At 47.0% G+C, this 15,091-nt stretch overlaps 1 protein-coding gene across 3 annotated transcripts in view; it reads left to right on the forward strand.

Moving 5' to 3' along the window:
• The first annotated feature begins 6,577 nt into the window (after nt 1-6,577).
• The window catches only part of Azin2 (antizyme inhibitor 2), a 26,026-nt gene continuing 17,512 nt past the window's right edge, over nt 6,578-15,091 (forward strand). The window contains 4 exon segments of one of the 3 annotated variants that reach the window (NM_001293750.2): nt 6,578-6,756; nt 6,862-6,982; nt 7,651-7,840; nt 9,275-9,448. In NM_001293750.2, coding sequence (NP_001280679.1) covers nt 7,736-7,840; nt 9,275-9,448 — 279 coding nt within the window. In that variant the 5' untranslated portion in view covers nt 6,578-6,756; nt 6,862-6,982; nt 7,651-7,735. 3 annotated transcript variants of the gene reach the window in all.

Raw genomic sequence — 15,091 nt, forward strand, 5'->3', positions numbered from 1 at the left:
AGGAAGAGCCAGAAGTTGCATGGTGCCAGATCTGGTGAATGAGGTGGATGAGGGCAAATGCCAAGGGTTAATTTGACAGAAATTGCTGTAATCTTTTGATGAGCGAGGTGATCAAAAATATGGTGAATGCTTAAATTACAAATTCAATTACAGCAAAAGACACATTATCATTAATAACTCTCAAAAATGCTCCCGTTTTGAACACACTTAGTGCATTGTTCTTGGTAATGTCTTATACTGTAATAAGTTTTTATTATTTAAACATTCACTGTGTCTTTTGATTACTCTTTGAATTATAGCAGATGTTAGAGTCTAACATTAATTTTTTTGGGGGGAACCTCCATTCAGACTGTATCTCACCGTTACGTTTTCACTCACTATATCAACCTCATGAAGTTGATAACAGCAACCTTATTATCCCCACTCTACAGATGGAGAAAATGAGGTTCAGATGAAAGGGAGCCAGGATTCAAAGGCAAGAGGTCTGATTCCTTGTGTCCATATGACTGAGGACTTAGCCAAGCTGCCTCTGTGAAGGAGACTTACTGAAAGGACCTAGGGTCTCTCAGGGCAGCTGCATGGCAGGAAGTCTCAGAGATGGAGGTAAAATACTCCGGCTCCCTCTGGAGTGGATTCTCTGGACCTAGCTCTGATCTTACTCCCTAACCATTGACTCTGCATTTCTAGCTGGTCAGTTAGCCAGAGTGTATGGGTGAGGTGTCTAAGTGTGGGTCAGTTTGCAGCCAGGCAGGGGAGCAGAGGATCCTGCTGTCTGAGCTCACTCTTTCTTGGGGTGAGTGAAATTTTTTTAAATGGTACTGAGAAGCAAGTCCAGGGGCATTGTACTACTGAGCTACATCCCCAGCCCAGCCCTCTTTATTTTTTTGAGACAGTTACTAAACTGCCCCAGCTGAACTCAAACTTGCAATCTTCTTGCCTCAGCCTCCTGGAATTACAGCTGGAATTACAGGTGGTGCACCACCATGCCCAACTCAAGTTTTTTTTTCTTTTTGTTTTTTAAGAGAACATAATTACTATAGCAACTTAGAAAGAGGCCCTGCCTGGATCAAGCTTATATAGCTTGGTGCTTAGACCATAAGCCTCTGCCCCATGAAATCCCACCAGGAATGGGTGGGAAAACCCTCTTGCATCACACTGACCCACTTCCTGAGCCTCTGCCCCCTGCTGGGTGTTCCTCAGCTCAGGTTTCAAAACCTCCCAGGAGGAGGTTCTCATCCTGCCCTAGCTGTATCACTCTGATCTCATTCTACACCTTGGCCCAGGGTACTAATACTAACACCTGTTACTTGGTTTTGTTTTGTTTTTTTTTGGGTTTTTCTCCGGTACCAGGAACCGAACTCACGACCTTGCGCTTGCCAGGCAGGCGCTTTTGCCGCTGAGCTAAATCCCCAGCCCCTAACACCTGTTACTTGGGATACATTACTAATCCATGTGCCAGGCATCAGGTAGCAGGTTTTACATGCTCATGAACAACTTAAGGAGTAGGTGCTCTTATAGCCCCATTTCACAGGTGAAGAAAGTGAGTTTTCTTAAGATAAGTAACCTTGCCAAGGTCACACAGTGAGGACTGAAGCGCGTATGCGCATACGCCCCTGAAGTCTGTGTGCCTACCGTCTAGAGACAGTGCCGCCGTGCAGTCTGAGTTGGTTTTATACCTCATCCTGTGTCCCTGCCAGGTGAGAGTCTGATGCCTTTTTTAAAAAGCGCACAGCTTTGGCATCTTTCCCTGCCATGCTTCAAGTTCCTTTAGGCTGCGGGTTCTCGAAGTGCGGTTCTTGGACCTGTGGCATCAGCAAAACATGGGAATTTGTCAGAAACGCACATTCTTAGTCTCCCAGAGCTACTGAGCCAGGAGCTCGGTGTTTTGACAGCCCTCCCGGAGGCCCTGCTGCCTGAGAGCCCTGGAGAACACAGGGGACGGAGGCAGCCTTTTCACTTTACTCTCAGGCAGCTCTGCAGACACAGGCTGCAGATAGTGATATTTTTGGCCGAGTGGTTTTTTTTCCTTCTTCTTGTGTGAGGTTGTTGTTTTCTCATCACATTTATTAGAAATGACTCAGGTCTGGCTTACGGGAAAGTGTGTGGATTCCTTAATTGTCACACACTATTATTAAGTTTTCACATTTGTGTGTAGCCTAAAAGGGAGTGAAAATAAACACAAACAAGTCCAAACTATGGGCTTTAGGACCTGAGTATTGAGTCTGTTTAGGGGAGCGCTGTGAATGCAGTCACCCACCTCATGGATGCACTTGAAATTCCCCTCCTCAGTCTTGGTGCAGGCCAGCCCTCCACCTGCCTGCTGGGTCAGGGGGCACAGACACCTCACTGGTAACTAGAATTTGGGGTTCCAAGGATTGGGGCTTTGGGCTCTTCTTCAATATAGCCCTAGGCTGCACCACTTTAAGCTCCTTACCAATGCACAACCATGAATTTGAGTCCAGGCTCTGGCACTTACCTGCTGTGTGAGCTTGGGTAAATCACTTGGCTTCTCTGGGCCTGATTTTTCCATTGTGGAATAATACTAAGTCCTGCTTTACTGTCTTGTTGTAAAGAAGGAGAAAATGTATGTCATACAGTGGTGTCATTTAGTAGCAGTGTGACTTCCAACTAGTTGGCCTTTCTAGGCTTGTTTTTCCCTAGTAACTTGGGATTACTAAGACCACACACTTTGCAAAGATTTGGAGTTAAAAGTTGTATATAAATCTTAAAACAAGCCTGCACAATAGTAAACACTCTTGGAATATTAGCTGTTATTAGTAAACACATAGTACAGTGTCTGGAACATAGTAGGTGCTCAGTAAATAGTAGCTACTGTTACTACTGGTTTCCATCCTTAACTTGTAGACAGTTCCAACCTCAAAAAGTCCTAAGGCTGCTTCTCTGTTTCTGGCTTCTAGTTACTGCAGGACCTTCGTCTCACGATGCCTTCAAGGAATTTACAGTTGCGGCTTTGGATGTGTGCTCTTTCTTCCAGTATATCTGGGGTCTGACCTTGAGTTCCAGACACTGCTCAAGTCTCCTGCTGTTTGCTCTTGGCCTGGTCTCAGCATTCTTTGTTCTTGCTTCATGTCCTATCCCCAGGGCACATCTCACCAGAGTGAAGCTTTGGCTGTTACTCCCTAGTGGTGTAACTTTAGACAAAGGATTTAATCTCAATTGTGTAATTTGTAAAATGGAGCAATTAATGCCTATTTCACAAGATTTTCTAAGGACTAAATACAATTATGTTTACTGCTTCTCTACTTCTGCCTATGCAGTAAATCTCTTTTTTTTCTTTCTCTTTTTGGTACCAGGGATCAAACTCAGGACCTTGCACTTGCCAGGCAGGTGCTTATGCCACTGAGTTATATCCCTGGCCCTACAGTAAATCTCATAATCATTCTAAACTATGTATACTGATATTTAAAAGGGAAAAATAATCTTACTTGTAGCAGAGATGGTCAGTCACCACACAATATTCACTATCCCTCTCTCTCTAAGTATTTTGAGCTTATGTAGGTGAGGGAGAAACAACAATGCACCTAACTAAGACTATGCTTTTCCGCCTCCCTTGCAGCTACATATCACCATGCATCTACGTCTTGGCCAAATATATGAAAGGAAGTGTTCAGTGCCAGTTTGGATGGAATTGTGTTCCTTCTCCCAAAAGATATGTTAAAGTCCTAACCCCCACAGATTTGACCTTATGTGGAGACAGGGACTTTGTTAAAGGTAGTCAAGCCAAACTGGGGACATTAGGGTGGGCCATAATCAATACAACTAGTGTCTTTATTTAAAAGGACAATTTGGACTCAGAGACAAATACAGAGGGAGGATGATATGAAGACACACAAGGGGAAAACAGGGACATGACTGGAACAATGTACTCAAAGCCAAGGAATGCCAAGGATAAAGACTAGAAAAAGTAAGGAAGGATGCTTTCCCTAGAACTGTCAAAGAGAGCATGGCCTTGCTGACATCTTTATTGCAGACATCCAGCCACCAGAACAGTGGGAAAATAAATTCCCATTGTTTTAAGCCACCAGTAATTGGCACTTCGTTCTGGCAGCCCTAGGAAATTAATATAGGTAGAATTTGGGGAAGCCTCAATAAAATGATGGACATGAAAATATTTTTCAAACTTTCCAGTTCAATGCACATATAGAACATTCTTGTTTGGATTTATTTGGGTTTGGGTTTAAACTCAACATTGAGCCACAGCTCTAGCCCAGATTTAAGTTTGGCTCTGGGTTCCACCTTTACTTGCTATGTAATTCCTAGGCAGGTTACTGAACTTCTCCCATCTGTAAAATGGAAATAACTATAGTTTCTAGGACATAGGATTGTCATGGTAATTCAATGGGATAACATACTTTGTAGGAAAAAATATAAAGCCACAGCCTCTCAATACCTAATCCAGGACAGAGACCTTACTGCTCTGCTTACATATTATCCTTGACAGGTCACAAATAGACTGACTGGATTCTGGTTCATTCTTCTTGCCTATTCATTCAATAAAAATATACCTATTTTTTGCCTATTACATACCAGGTGATGGGAAAAGCTGATGAGACCTACCCACACCATGGTGTCCATGGAAGCCAGCTCAAAGAATGATTTAAGTGAGAGCCAGTGTTGTTTGGGTGCTCCTTCCCTCCTCTTAGCCTCATCTTTCCAAGGTTTATGCCCTGGCTGTCCTCATCTACCCCGGTCCCAATCTGTAGATGTTTGTTCTTAGGAGAACCTTGCTCCTTGGGAGGGAAGACAAGGCTTGTTGCCAACTATGACATGCAAATGACTGCTAATCTCTTAAAGCAAGAACCTGACTGTCCTATCAGGCTGCCTCCTGTACATAGAAGGGATGAAGCTTTCAGGCAGAAGGGCCAGAGACATTGAATGCTTTCAGTTCACAGGGAGAATTCAAGCCAGGCAGAAGTGATCTGGGTCCAGCCAGAGTGACTCACCAAAGACACTCAGATGTCAGGCGTGACATTAGGTTGTACAGAGTGTCCTAGGGAGATACTGAGGCAGGACAAGAAGTGTTCCTGTCTTTTAAAAAGTCAGCAGCCAGACAGGTACATGAACACACATGAGCGCTTCATGCTACTGATTTGAAATGCTGCCTTCACTGTGTACCAAGTTCTCCCATCACGTGTACAAGACTGTTCCAGGCTACATTCTATTCTACCACTGTCTTCCTGTTCTAGTGCTATGCTGTTTTATTTTATTTTGTTTTTTTTCCCCGGTACTGGGAATCGAACTCACGATGTTGCACTTGCCAGGCAGGCGCTGTGCCGCTGAGCTAAATCCCCAGCTCCTGCTATGCTGTTTTAAAGACTGTGGCCTCATAAAAATTTTTGAATATCTGGTAGGGGAAGCTCTCTTTTTTCTTACCAAGAATGGCTTGATTATTCTTGAACAATTGTTCTAGATGAACTTTTTTGTTTTCTTGTGGTACACAGGATTGCATCCAGGGCACCATCACTCCTGGCTCCAGATGATTTTTTTTTTCTTTTTCTTTTTGAGACAGGGTCTCACTATGCAGTGCAGGTTGGCCTTGAACTCCCTTTGTAGCCCGGGCTGGCCTTGAACTTGCAGTAATCCTCCTGCCTCAGCCTCCCCAAGCGCTGGGATTACAGGTGTGTGCCACCATGCCCAGCCCCCGTATGAATTTTTGAATTAGCTTTGAGTAACACAGCTATTGAATCTTGCAGAGCACTCTTGTGTATGCTTTGCACTGAGCACCCTCAAGAGCCAAGCTGTCAGTCCCTGTGTCTGGGAGTCACAAAACAGCTGAGAAGTGTCACCAGACAGCAAGTGGAAAACAGCAACGGGACTTTCAGCTATGGGGAGCAAGAGTTAAAGAATAAGGAGTCTATCTAGTTCGCCATAAATGCTCCTGGTTCCATTGTGCCTTGGGGCTGGAAAAGCCGTGGAAGGCGTAACAGAGGAGGTGACACTGTATTGGACTTTGGTGGGTGAGCCAGAGCAGAAGTTTGCTGATGTAGAAAAGGAGAAGTGCTTTGAAGTCAAAGACAGCGTCTTGGAGGAGACAAATTTTACTTGAGGACTACAAGTTTGTCGAATTCAGAGAGCAAAGGAGAGAGGAATCGTCCTGAGCAGGGAAAGACACAAAGAGAAAGGCCTTCTGAACACATTCGAGCTGGGTTTTGAGTGGGTAAAGTCAGAGAAGCCTAGAAGAGGCCATAAATAAAAAAGATTTTATTAGAAAAGAACACAAAGTGATGACAGTTGACCTGGGTTTCCCGAGGATGAGCTAGCACTCCACGAGGCAGAGAAGACAGAAACATCGCCGAGTTCAGCCAGGGATAGATAAAGTTTCCTGGAGCCAAGATGCAGGCTCTAAGGGTCCTACCCGAGTAGATGTTAGAGCTCTGCGGTTCAGAGTTCCCCGCGTGGGTAGCCACCGAGAGGGCTCCGCGGGCAGGACTGCAGCGCGACAGCAGGTAGAGCTGAATGCTTTATGTTCCAATCGACCAATGGGCCGGCGGCACTCGGTTGCCAGGGCTACGGAGAGAGCGTAGGCGGGACCTGGCCGCCAGGGGTGGGGCTTGGGCGTGGCTTATATAAGCGGGAGGCGGGCCGAAGGCGGGGCGTGGGGGCCGGTGGCTACTGGGCGCGCGGGGCGCAGGCCGCCGGGTCGGAGCCGGGGGGAGCGAGCGAGCGGAGGCGCGGAGGATCCGATTCACTCGCTGGGGAGACCTATGGGCCGAAGCCGTGTAAATGCGTTTTAAGGCGAGTGCAGGGGCATAGGCTTGGGGAGCCTCCGGGAGCCTCGGGGAGCGGGCACCTTCGGCTTCAGTGCTAACCTTCCCCCTGCGTCCTCTTGCCTCCTTTCAGCAGGGGCCTCGGCTCCGCAACTGCCACTCCTCCTCGGAGTGTTGCACAAGTTTCGAGGTCACCGGCGACCCCCCCTAGCAGCGCGCCTGGCTCTAGCCCCCGCGAAGGAGGACGGGGCTTGGTAAGGGGGGCTTGGGGGCGGGACCTCGATCCTGCACTCCAGAGGGGCCACCAAGATAGAACCTCGGTCGTTAGTTCTTGCGGGGGAGCTCGCGGATCCCGCCCACCATGTGGGTCCCTCATGCACGCCTGGGTTCTAGCACGTCAGGTCCAACCATTTACAAGCAGGGAAACTGAGGCACTGAGAGCGGTCGAAGACGGCGGGTGGTCCTGCAGCAGACAGCGAATTCAAACCTAAGCTCCCATTTTCGGGTGGAGGAGAACCTCTGGCGTGGCCGCTGGCATCCTCTGGGTGGGCGCGGTCAGGACAAGGGCACCCTGGAAATTTCCTCACCCAGGATTCTCAAACTTCCTGCTCCCTCGCTCATTCTTTTCCCTCTTCCCGAATTCAGCATTTCAGAATTGTTAAAGAGCTCCAAAAACAAGTCATCCATTTTACAGATAGGGCAACTGAGGCTGTGACAGGTGCGCCGTCCGAACATACAAAGCCTTGTCCCAGTGTAGAATCCAGGATTCCCGACCGTGGCATACCCTTCCCAGCGAATTTAAGATCTTCATGCTTGTGCTGGGGGCAGGGTGGTGGGTGACTGGATTGGGAGCCCTGGCCTGGGAGGTAAAGGGAGCTGCGGAGCCTGCTCCTCAGCGGTAACCCCACCCTACCCCCCGCAGTGTGTTGCATACTTTCTAAGGCGGTGGCTGCGACAGCGGCAGTGGCTCCATCCGGCCCATCGACCGGACTCCTGCTGGGCTTGGCATGGCTGGCTACCTGAGTGAATCGGACTTCGTGATGGTGGAGGAGGGCTTCAGCACCCGAGACCTGCTGGAGAAGCTCACTCTGGGGGCCTCAGGGGCCACCACGGTGAGGGGTTGGGAATGGGGGTGGGCCCCCGGTCCCTCCTCCAGCAGGGCCCTCATTCTTTCACTTTTTTGGTATTCAATCCATGCTATTTTGAAGACATCGGCTCATTTTATCCCCGATTCTTGCAAACCCCCCATTCACTCTTTTTGTGACCCCCGCCTTGATGAACAAGCAGCACCAACACCACCGACCCAGCCCTCAGGTTGAAACCTCTGCCCTCCTTTACCTCCTCCCTCACCACCTCCTTCCCCTCCCAACTCCAGGCTTCACCCAGCTTTGTGAACTCTGCTTGTTTAGCCCTCCAGGGAGCTCATGGAAAATGTTCTTTGTAGTCTAGTTCTCACCTTCGTAAAGGCCCGTGATCTCCTGGTTTAAATCACTCCCTTCCTCCAACTGTATGGCAGCTTTGCTTAAAATCAAAATTCTTTGGCAGTTTCCCATTGCTACAAAATCAAGCCTGCTTCCATAGCCCCGTTTCTGGGCTTTACAATCCCACAGTTTCTATTATGCTCCATCATACTGAAGTGCTCTATTCCTATTTCTGAGGCTGCTGTGTGCACCCTCCCTACCATGGCTCTTACCAGCGTTTCCTTTTCCTGATCGCTCCAGGCAGATTGTATATTTTCATTTTCTATGGATCCTAATACATTTTGTAGAAACTCTCACTTAACATTTATTCAAGGGGCTTGTAATTACTTAAGGGTTCATTCTCTTCCAGACCTAAAGTCCCTTCAAGGGCTAAAGCCTTGTTGGTCACCTCTGTCCCCTAGCATTATGTCTCACCCCCAGTAGGCATCGTTTAAAAAGTATGGCATAAAAAGGAAATTGAATTCCAGGGAAGGTTTCAATAATTTGATTTCACCTACAGCCTCATACATGTTCAGCCATCAGCCAGTCTTTGGTGACCAGTTGCCCACCAGCGTGATTTGCGGTGGCAGTGGGATGACCTCAAGGCTTCACTGAATACCTGTATGTGACAGTCAGTGTGCTCTAGGCCACAGCTGCTGCCTTCAAGGAACTGGGGCAGATGGATGTGTATACAGTTCAGATGTTTTGAAAACACAAAAATGCAACAAAACCATTAAAAGCCAAGTTGCCTTATAGATTTGGGGAAGGTGGCATTTGAGCTGAAACTTGAAGGTAGATTGAGATGGCCAAGGCCAGCAGACAGCATGGCTTAGAGAGAAGAAAGACTTGAGCTGGGAGTGGTGGGGGGAATGATACAGCCTATAGGTGAAAGAGCCTTGAATGCCAGGCTAAGGAGTTGGCTTTCTATGCTGTAGGGTTGGGGAGTGCCAGAAAACATTACAGCAGCAGAAAACATTACAGCTTTGTGGCCAGAGCTGAACTGGGGCAGGGACTTGGAAGGACTGGATGGCATGCACAGGGTAGAGCTGACAGGGGTCTCACATCCGTCCACCTTTTGTTGTGCAGGATGAGGTCGCTGCCTTCTTCGTGGCTGACCTGGGTGCCATAGTGAGGAAGCACTTCTGCTTTCTGAAGTGCCTGCCACGAGTCCGGCCCTTTTACTCTGTCAAGTGCAACAGCAGCCTGGGTGTGCTGAAAGTCCTGGCTGAACTGGGGCTGGGCTTCAGCTGTGTCAACAAGGTGAGCCCCTGCCCCTACCCTTGCATTGACCCTTGATGCCGACGGAGCGTGCCCCTTCTGGTGCGGGTAGGCCCTGGGGAGCAGGGGTGCTCTGCTTTCTGGGAAAGCCACCTGCTCAGGAGGATGCTCCAGGGATAGGGGAGGAAGAAATGAATATGGAATTTGTTAGCTTGGAAGTTCCACATTGGGACCTTGTGTGTTTCTGCGTAGGTGGGTCACTTTTTAATGGAAGCTCTAAAATGTTTTGGCATAGAGCTATGTGTCAAGTTCTTCTAATTAAAACAAAAGAAAACCACGTCTATATTGTTGGTTTTATTTTATCTTTACTTTTATAATGTTAATGTGTGACTGTATTTTCCTAACTGATGCTTTTAGGGCTTTGTCATTGCTGGCAATTCTACAGTCTTTCTAATTTGATTTCTGCTGTTCTTTTTTTGTTGTTTTCTTTTTTGGGGGGTGGTACCAGGAATTGAACTCAGGACCTCACACTTGCCAGGCAGGCACTGCACCACTGAGCTAAATCTCTGGCCTCTCTGCTGTTGTCTTAATTCTTTGTTGCTGTCTTTTGATTGACTTTGCTTATATACTACTACTCAGTAGTCACTGAACTATAGCTTTGTGACAAATGTGTTAGGTAGGGTGGCAGTAGAACGTCAAGACAGGCTCTGCTGTCCTTGAGTAGCATGCTTAGTTCATATGTTTTCATTCCACTCTTACTAGATGAAAAGCTTTTAAGCTGTGAAGTTTCATCAGCGTACAACTTTGAATGTATTTATTCATTCAGCCAAATATTTACCGAGCAGCTACTATGGGGCCAAGCACTACTGTAGGTGGGAACTTAGCTATGAATAAAAGAAAGAAGCCATCCCTTCATAGAGCTTGATTTCTAACACACAGACAAATTAAATAATGAAAGTATATAGTATTTCAGATGGTCAGTGTTGTGGATAAATAATAGGAAGTAGGGAATGTGGGCTGAGAGGATCGTGGTTTTAGACAGTTTGGGCAAAGAAGGCTTTGGAGAGATTTGAATACAGATCTGAAGGAGGCAAGGAATCAGGTCAGGTAGATAAATGGGGGAAGAGCATTCTAGGCAGAGGGAACAGCGAGTGTGAAGTCCTGAGATGGGAGTGAGCCTGCTCAGGAACATTGGTCTGTATATTGTCATTGCCATCCTTTTCCTGACAGTAATGGTTGTTCTGAAAGAATCCCTTTTAAGCCTTCATCTGCAGTGTGGCTGGATGCTGGGAGGAGAGTTCTAGAAGGTACTTCTGGAGGAGAGCTAACCTGGTCAGAATGATGGGGCTGGATTGAGTCTAGGTAGGGGAGAGGTGTGTACAGGGGCAGGACAGAAGGAGCAGGTTAACCTTTGCCAGGGACCAAATATTAACGCTCTTCCTGGTCGACAGGTGTCTCCTCCTTGTGCTTTCACTGCCGGCCTTGACTCATGCCTGTGTTAGGTAGAACCTGTGCAGCACCCGGGGGGAGACACTTCAGAGCCAGGACTTTTGCTCTCTCTGTTGCTTCCTGCAGCATGCTGGGCCTCCACATGGGTGAGAAGGAGTAGGATCCTTTGATCCCTGGTCCAGGGGAGAGGACAGGACCAAACCCACTGACTAGAGTCCTCTGCTTCTGGAAGCCCAGGGGTGAAGCACTTGGTCCTCGAGCCTCAGGAGCTGGACTCCAAAGGGCACAGCTGTGGGGTGCTAGGGCATCGGAAGATCTCAAAGACAGTGTGGTTGTTAGAAGCTTCTACATTGCTAAGTATGTCTGCAGTGCCAGGCGCTTTGCCAAGCATTTTCTGTACATGATCTCATTTGATTCTTGAAACAACCCTGTGAGGTCTGATTCTGACAACAGCCTGGCAGAGATGAAGTCAGCATGAAAGGAAACGAGGCACAGGGACTGAGTAACCTGTCAGGGTCATGCGCTGGAGGTGGCAGCTTGAACCTAGCGATGGGGCGTTGGGACTCTGTTGCTATTGTTTTTTCCAGTGCCTGGGGGAGGGGTGGCTGAGTTGGCACGTGGCTAATGATGGATGCCCTCATTTCACTGCAAGGGTGAGGAGAGGCCTAAATCTCCTCCTTGTGGTGGGGTCGTAGAACCCTTTCTGTTTTTACTGAGCGGTGGCTCCTGGACTTACAACTTTTTTTTGGTAAGTACTGGGGACTGAACCAGGGCACCGTACTGCAGCCCTAGACTTACAACTTTTCTTAAAGGGCAGAGACTGCCCTCTTCTGGTTGGTTATAGTGGGTGGCCATGCTTAATGACTCCATGCCTTCCTGGACATGCATTAAGGGTCCGCCATGAGAGGGTCTAGGGCTGGAGGTACAAACAGACACCCACTGGACAGGCTCCAGGGTCAGAGGCACTGGCTACAGCTTGCACAAGGCCTCTGGTCCGCCCAGCCTCCTCCCTGAGGACCCTGTGTCCTCGTTTTTGCCTGCAACCCTTGCACTTTCTTGGCTGGCTCCCTCAGCCTCCTCCCATCTTAAAAAGTTGGATACCACATCCTCTTCTAGCCCAGTCCTTTGCTCCTCCTCATGGCCAAACTCAGCACAGTCGTCTGCATTCAACGGTGCCATTCCTCTTTCCCCTCCGGCCCATTATTCCTTATGCTGTTTCCAGCCTCTACGCTTACTACTCTGAAGAATTTCCTCTTACCACGGTACCCAGGGACCTCCAGAATCCAATGAGCATTTTATTTGAAACAGTAATTATGAATTATTCAAGTAATACCTTGATTCACTCACCTAAAGAGAAAGTAGGATATCAGCTTTATGTCTCCACAGATAATCACCACTATAGGTTTGTTGGATATGAAGCAAAAAATACTATGTAAAAAATATATCAATGATGTACAGGAAGTATATAAAATATTTTGTGATCTTGGTAAGAAAATATAAAGGCATTGAAGATCCGGGAGTGGTGGCACACACCTGTAATCCCAGTACTTGGGAGGCTGAGGCAGGAGGATCATTGTGAGTTCAAGGCCAGCCTGGGCTACAAAAGAGCTCAAGGCCAGCCTGAACTGCGTAGGGAGACCCTGTCTCAAAAAAAAAAAAAGGCATTTATGTGGCATAGACTGTTCTACAAGAACTTCAAACTCAGAAGGTTTTGAAGACATGTCTCTGTTAATCCATCTAGACCTGGTCTAGAGACACTCTATGGTATTCCTGGCTTTCCACCTGGCAACATATTCTTCATTATTTAAAATTTTATTTTTTGCAATACTGGAGACTGAACCAGGGTCTCACACATGCTAGACAAGTGCGCTACCACTGAGTTACCGCCTCAATCCTTTTAAATTTTTTCATATTTGAGTCATTAAAAATTTTTTTTTGAGTTGAAGTCTTACTAAGTTGTCCAGGGTGACTTTGCATTTGTGATCCTCCTGTCTCAGCCTCCAGAGGAGGTGGCAATCCAGTCATGCGTCATCATGCCCAGACCTTTTTGAAAAATTCTCAACAATAACATATGTATCTAAAGACTTTAAAAGTATATAGGATGATCCAGGCATTGTGGTACATGCTATAATCCCCATACTCAGGAGGCAGAGGCAGGAGATTAGTGAGTTTAAGGCCAACTGGACCACACAGCAAGACCCTGTCTCAAAAAAGAAGAAGTATATAAGCTGAGAGTACATACCAGTCTGGACCTGTTCCCCCCTTACCGACGGTCACTTCTGATGGTTCATCTGGGCATTATCGTATGTGGATGGATTTCACTCCCTCCTCACTTCTGCACAGGTCTCAGGAGCTGGCTCTTTCTATCTTCTGTTGCTCTAAATGTAGCATTCCTCTGTATTCTGCTTTAGGGCCCCCTGTCTTGTGTACTCTACCTTCTTTTGGGAACTGAATTATCTCCCATTTCAGCCCATAGCCTAGGACACATCTCCCCACCCTTTAGAGCCAGCTCAGCTGTCCCTCTGGGACTGACCACTGACCAACCTCCCCAGAAGCCCCTCAGGCCCCTTCTCATGTGGTCAGAATGATCAGTGTTGAGACTATTTATTTATTTATTGTCTGTTTTGAGACAGGGTCTCACTATGCAGTTCAGGCTGGCCTTGAACTCACTTTGTAGCCCAGGCTGGTCTTGAACTCACAACGATCCTCCTGCCTCAGCCTCCCGAGTGCTGGGATTACAGGTGTGTGCCACCACGCCCAGCTTTGAGACCTTATATTTAAAATACAAATCTGACCTTCCAGTTTCCCTTCTTGAAACCCTTATAATTCTTTTCCATTATGTGCAGAGTAAGATGTAAATCCACATGCAGACCTCCTGGTTTCCTAGGTACCTCTGTTCACTTCCTCCTGGCTTTATCTTGACCTCTCCAGGGTTCCCTGCTTCTTGCTTCAACTAAGGACATTCTTGCCTCAGAACTACTGTGCAGGTTGCTCCCTCTCCTGGAAGCATTCTCTTCTTTCCTCTGGGCCTGGCTGAGGGCTCCTGCAAGCATCTGCTTATATTTCTGACCCTCAGGCTGTCCTTTATCCCTCACAGCCAGATCCTCTTGTCCCACATTCTCTAACATCCTATACTTTTTCATTACACCTTTTAACCATTTGTAATTCCACCAGGATTCAGTGTCCAGTTGTGATTGCCTGTCTTCCCACCAGCTGAAAGCTCCACAGGATCTGAACCCGTCAGCTTTATTCAGAACTTATTTTCATTAGCTCCTATCACAGAGCTTGGCAACTCAGTAGATGCTTGAGAGATATCTATCAGTGCAAGTTTGGAGCCTGACAGTTACAATCCCAGCTGTGCTACTAAAAGCTGTGTTGTAGCCAGGTGTGGTGGCACATGCCTGTTATCCCAGCACTTGTAAGGCTGAGGCAGGAGGAACTCTACTGAGGCCAACCTGGGCTACAAAGTGAGTTCAAGGCCAATCTGAACTACATAGTGAGACCTTGTCTCAAAAGACAACCACCTCAAAAGACCCACAGAAAAACCCCCAAAACTGTGTTTTGTGACTTAGGACAAGTCACTTAACCTCTCTGAACCTCTTTTTCCTACCTACAGGAAGAGTATTATGAAGATTAAATGATAATGTATATAAAATTTTAATGTAATAGCTGGCATACAGTAAGCCTTTTATGAATAATAATATTTACTATTTAAATATTTACAATCAAAGCTAAATCACAGGTCTCCACAGGGGGCAAAAATACATTTACACATCCACTCAAACTCAGTGTGTGTGGGGCACAGCTGTCCCTGGGAAGCAAGCTGTAATGGCAGCAAATCCAGCTTTGAGTCCCACTCTGCTATTCACTGGCTGTGACATGTGGAGTTTTGTGAACTCAATTTTGTCCTCTGTGGAATGTGGCCAGGAAATACTTATAGGGTGGCTACAGGGTTTATATGAAATAATGTATATGAATACCTACTGAGGAGAAGTTGCTAAGTCAAAATTAGAGTCTTATAAACTCAGGACAGATTCAAGTGGCTCTTGGGTCTTCCACTGTGTTTTAAAACCGCCTCTCCTTGGCCTTCTTTTCCTTATCCATGGAGAGTTAGACTTGAGTTTGAAAGTTGGTTTTGCCACCTGCTTGCTACATGGTCTCTGAACAGCGGTAGAACAGAGCTAACACTGGGTTTATTTTTATTTATTTATTTATTTATTGTCTTTTTGAGACAGG

The sequence above is a fragment of the Chinchilla lanigera genome, unplaced genomic scaffold (assembly GCF_000276665.1).
Source record: "Chinchilla lanigera isolate Chin_1 unplaced genomic scaffold, ChiLan1.0 scaffold00051, whole genome shotgun sequence".
Taxonomy (NCBI): Eukaryota; Metazoa; Chordata; class Mammalia; order Rodentia; family Chinchillidae; genus Chinchilla; species Chinchilla lanigera.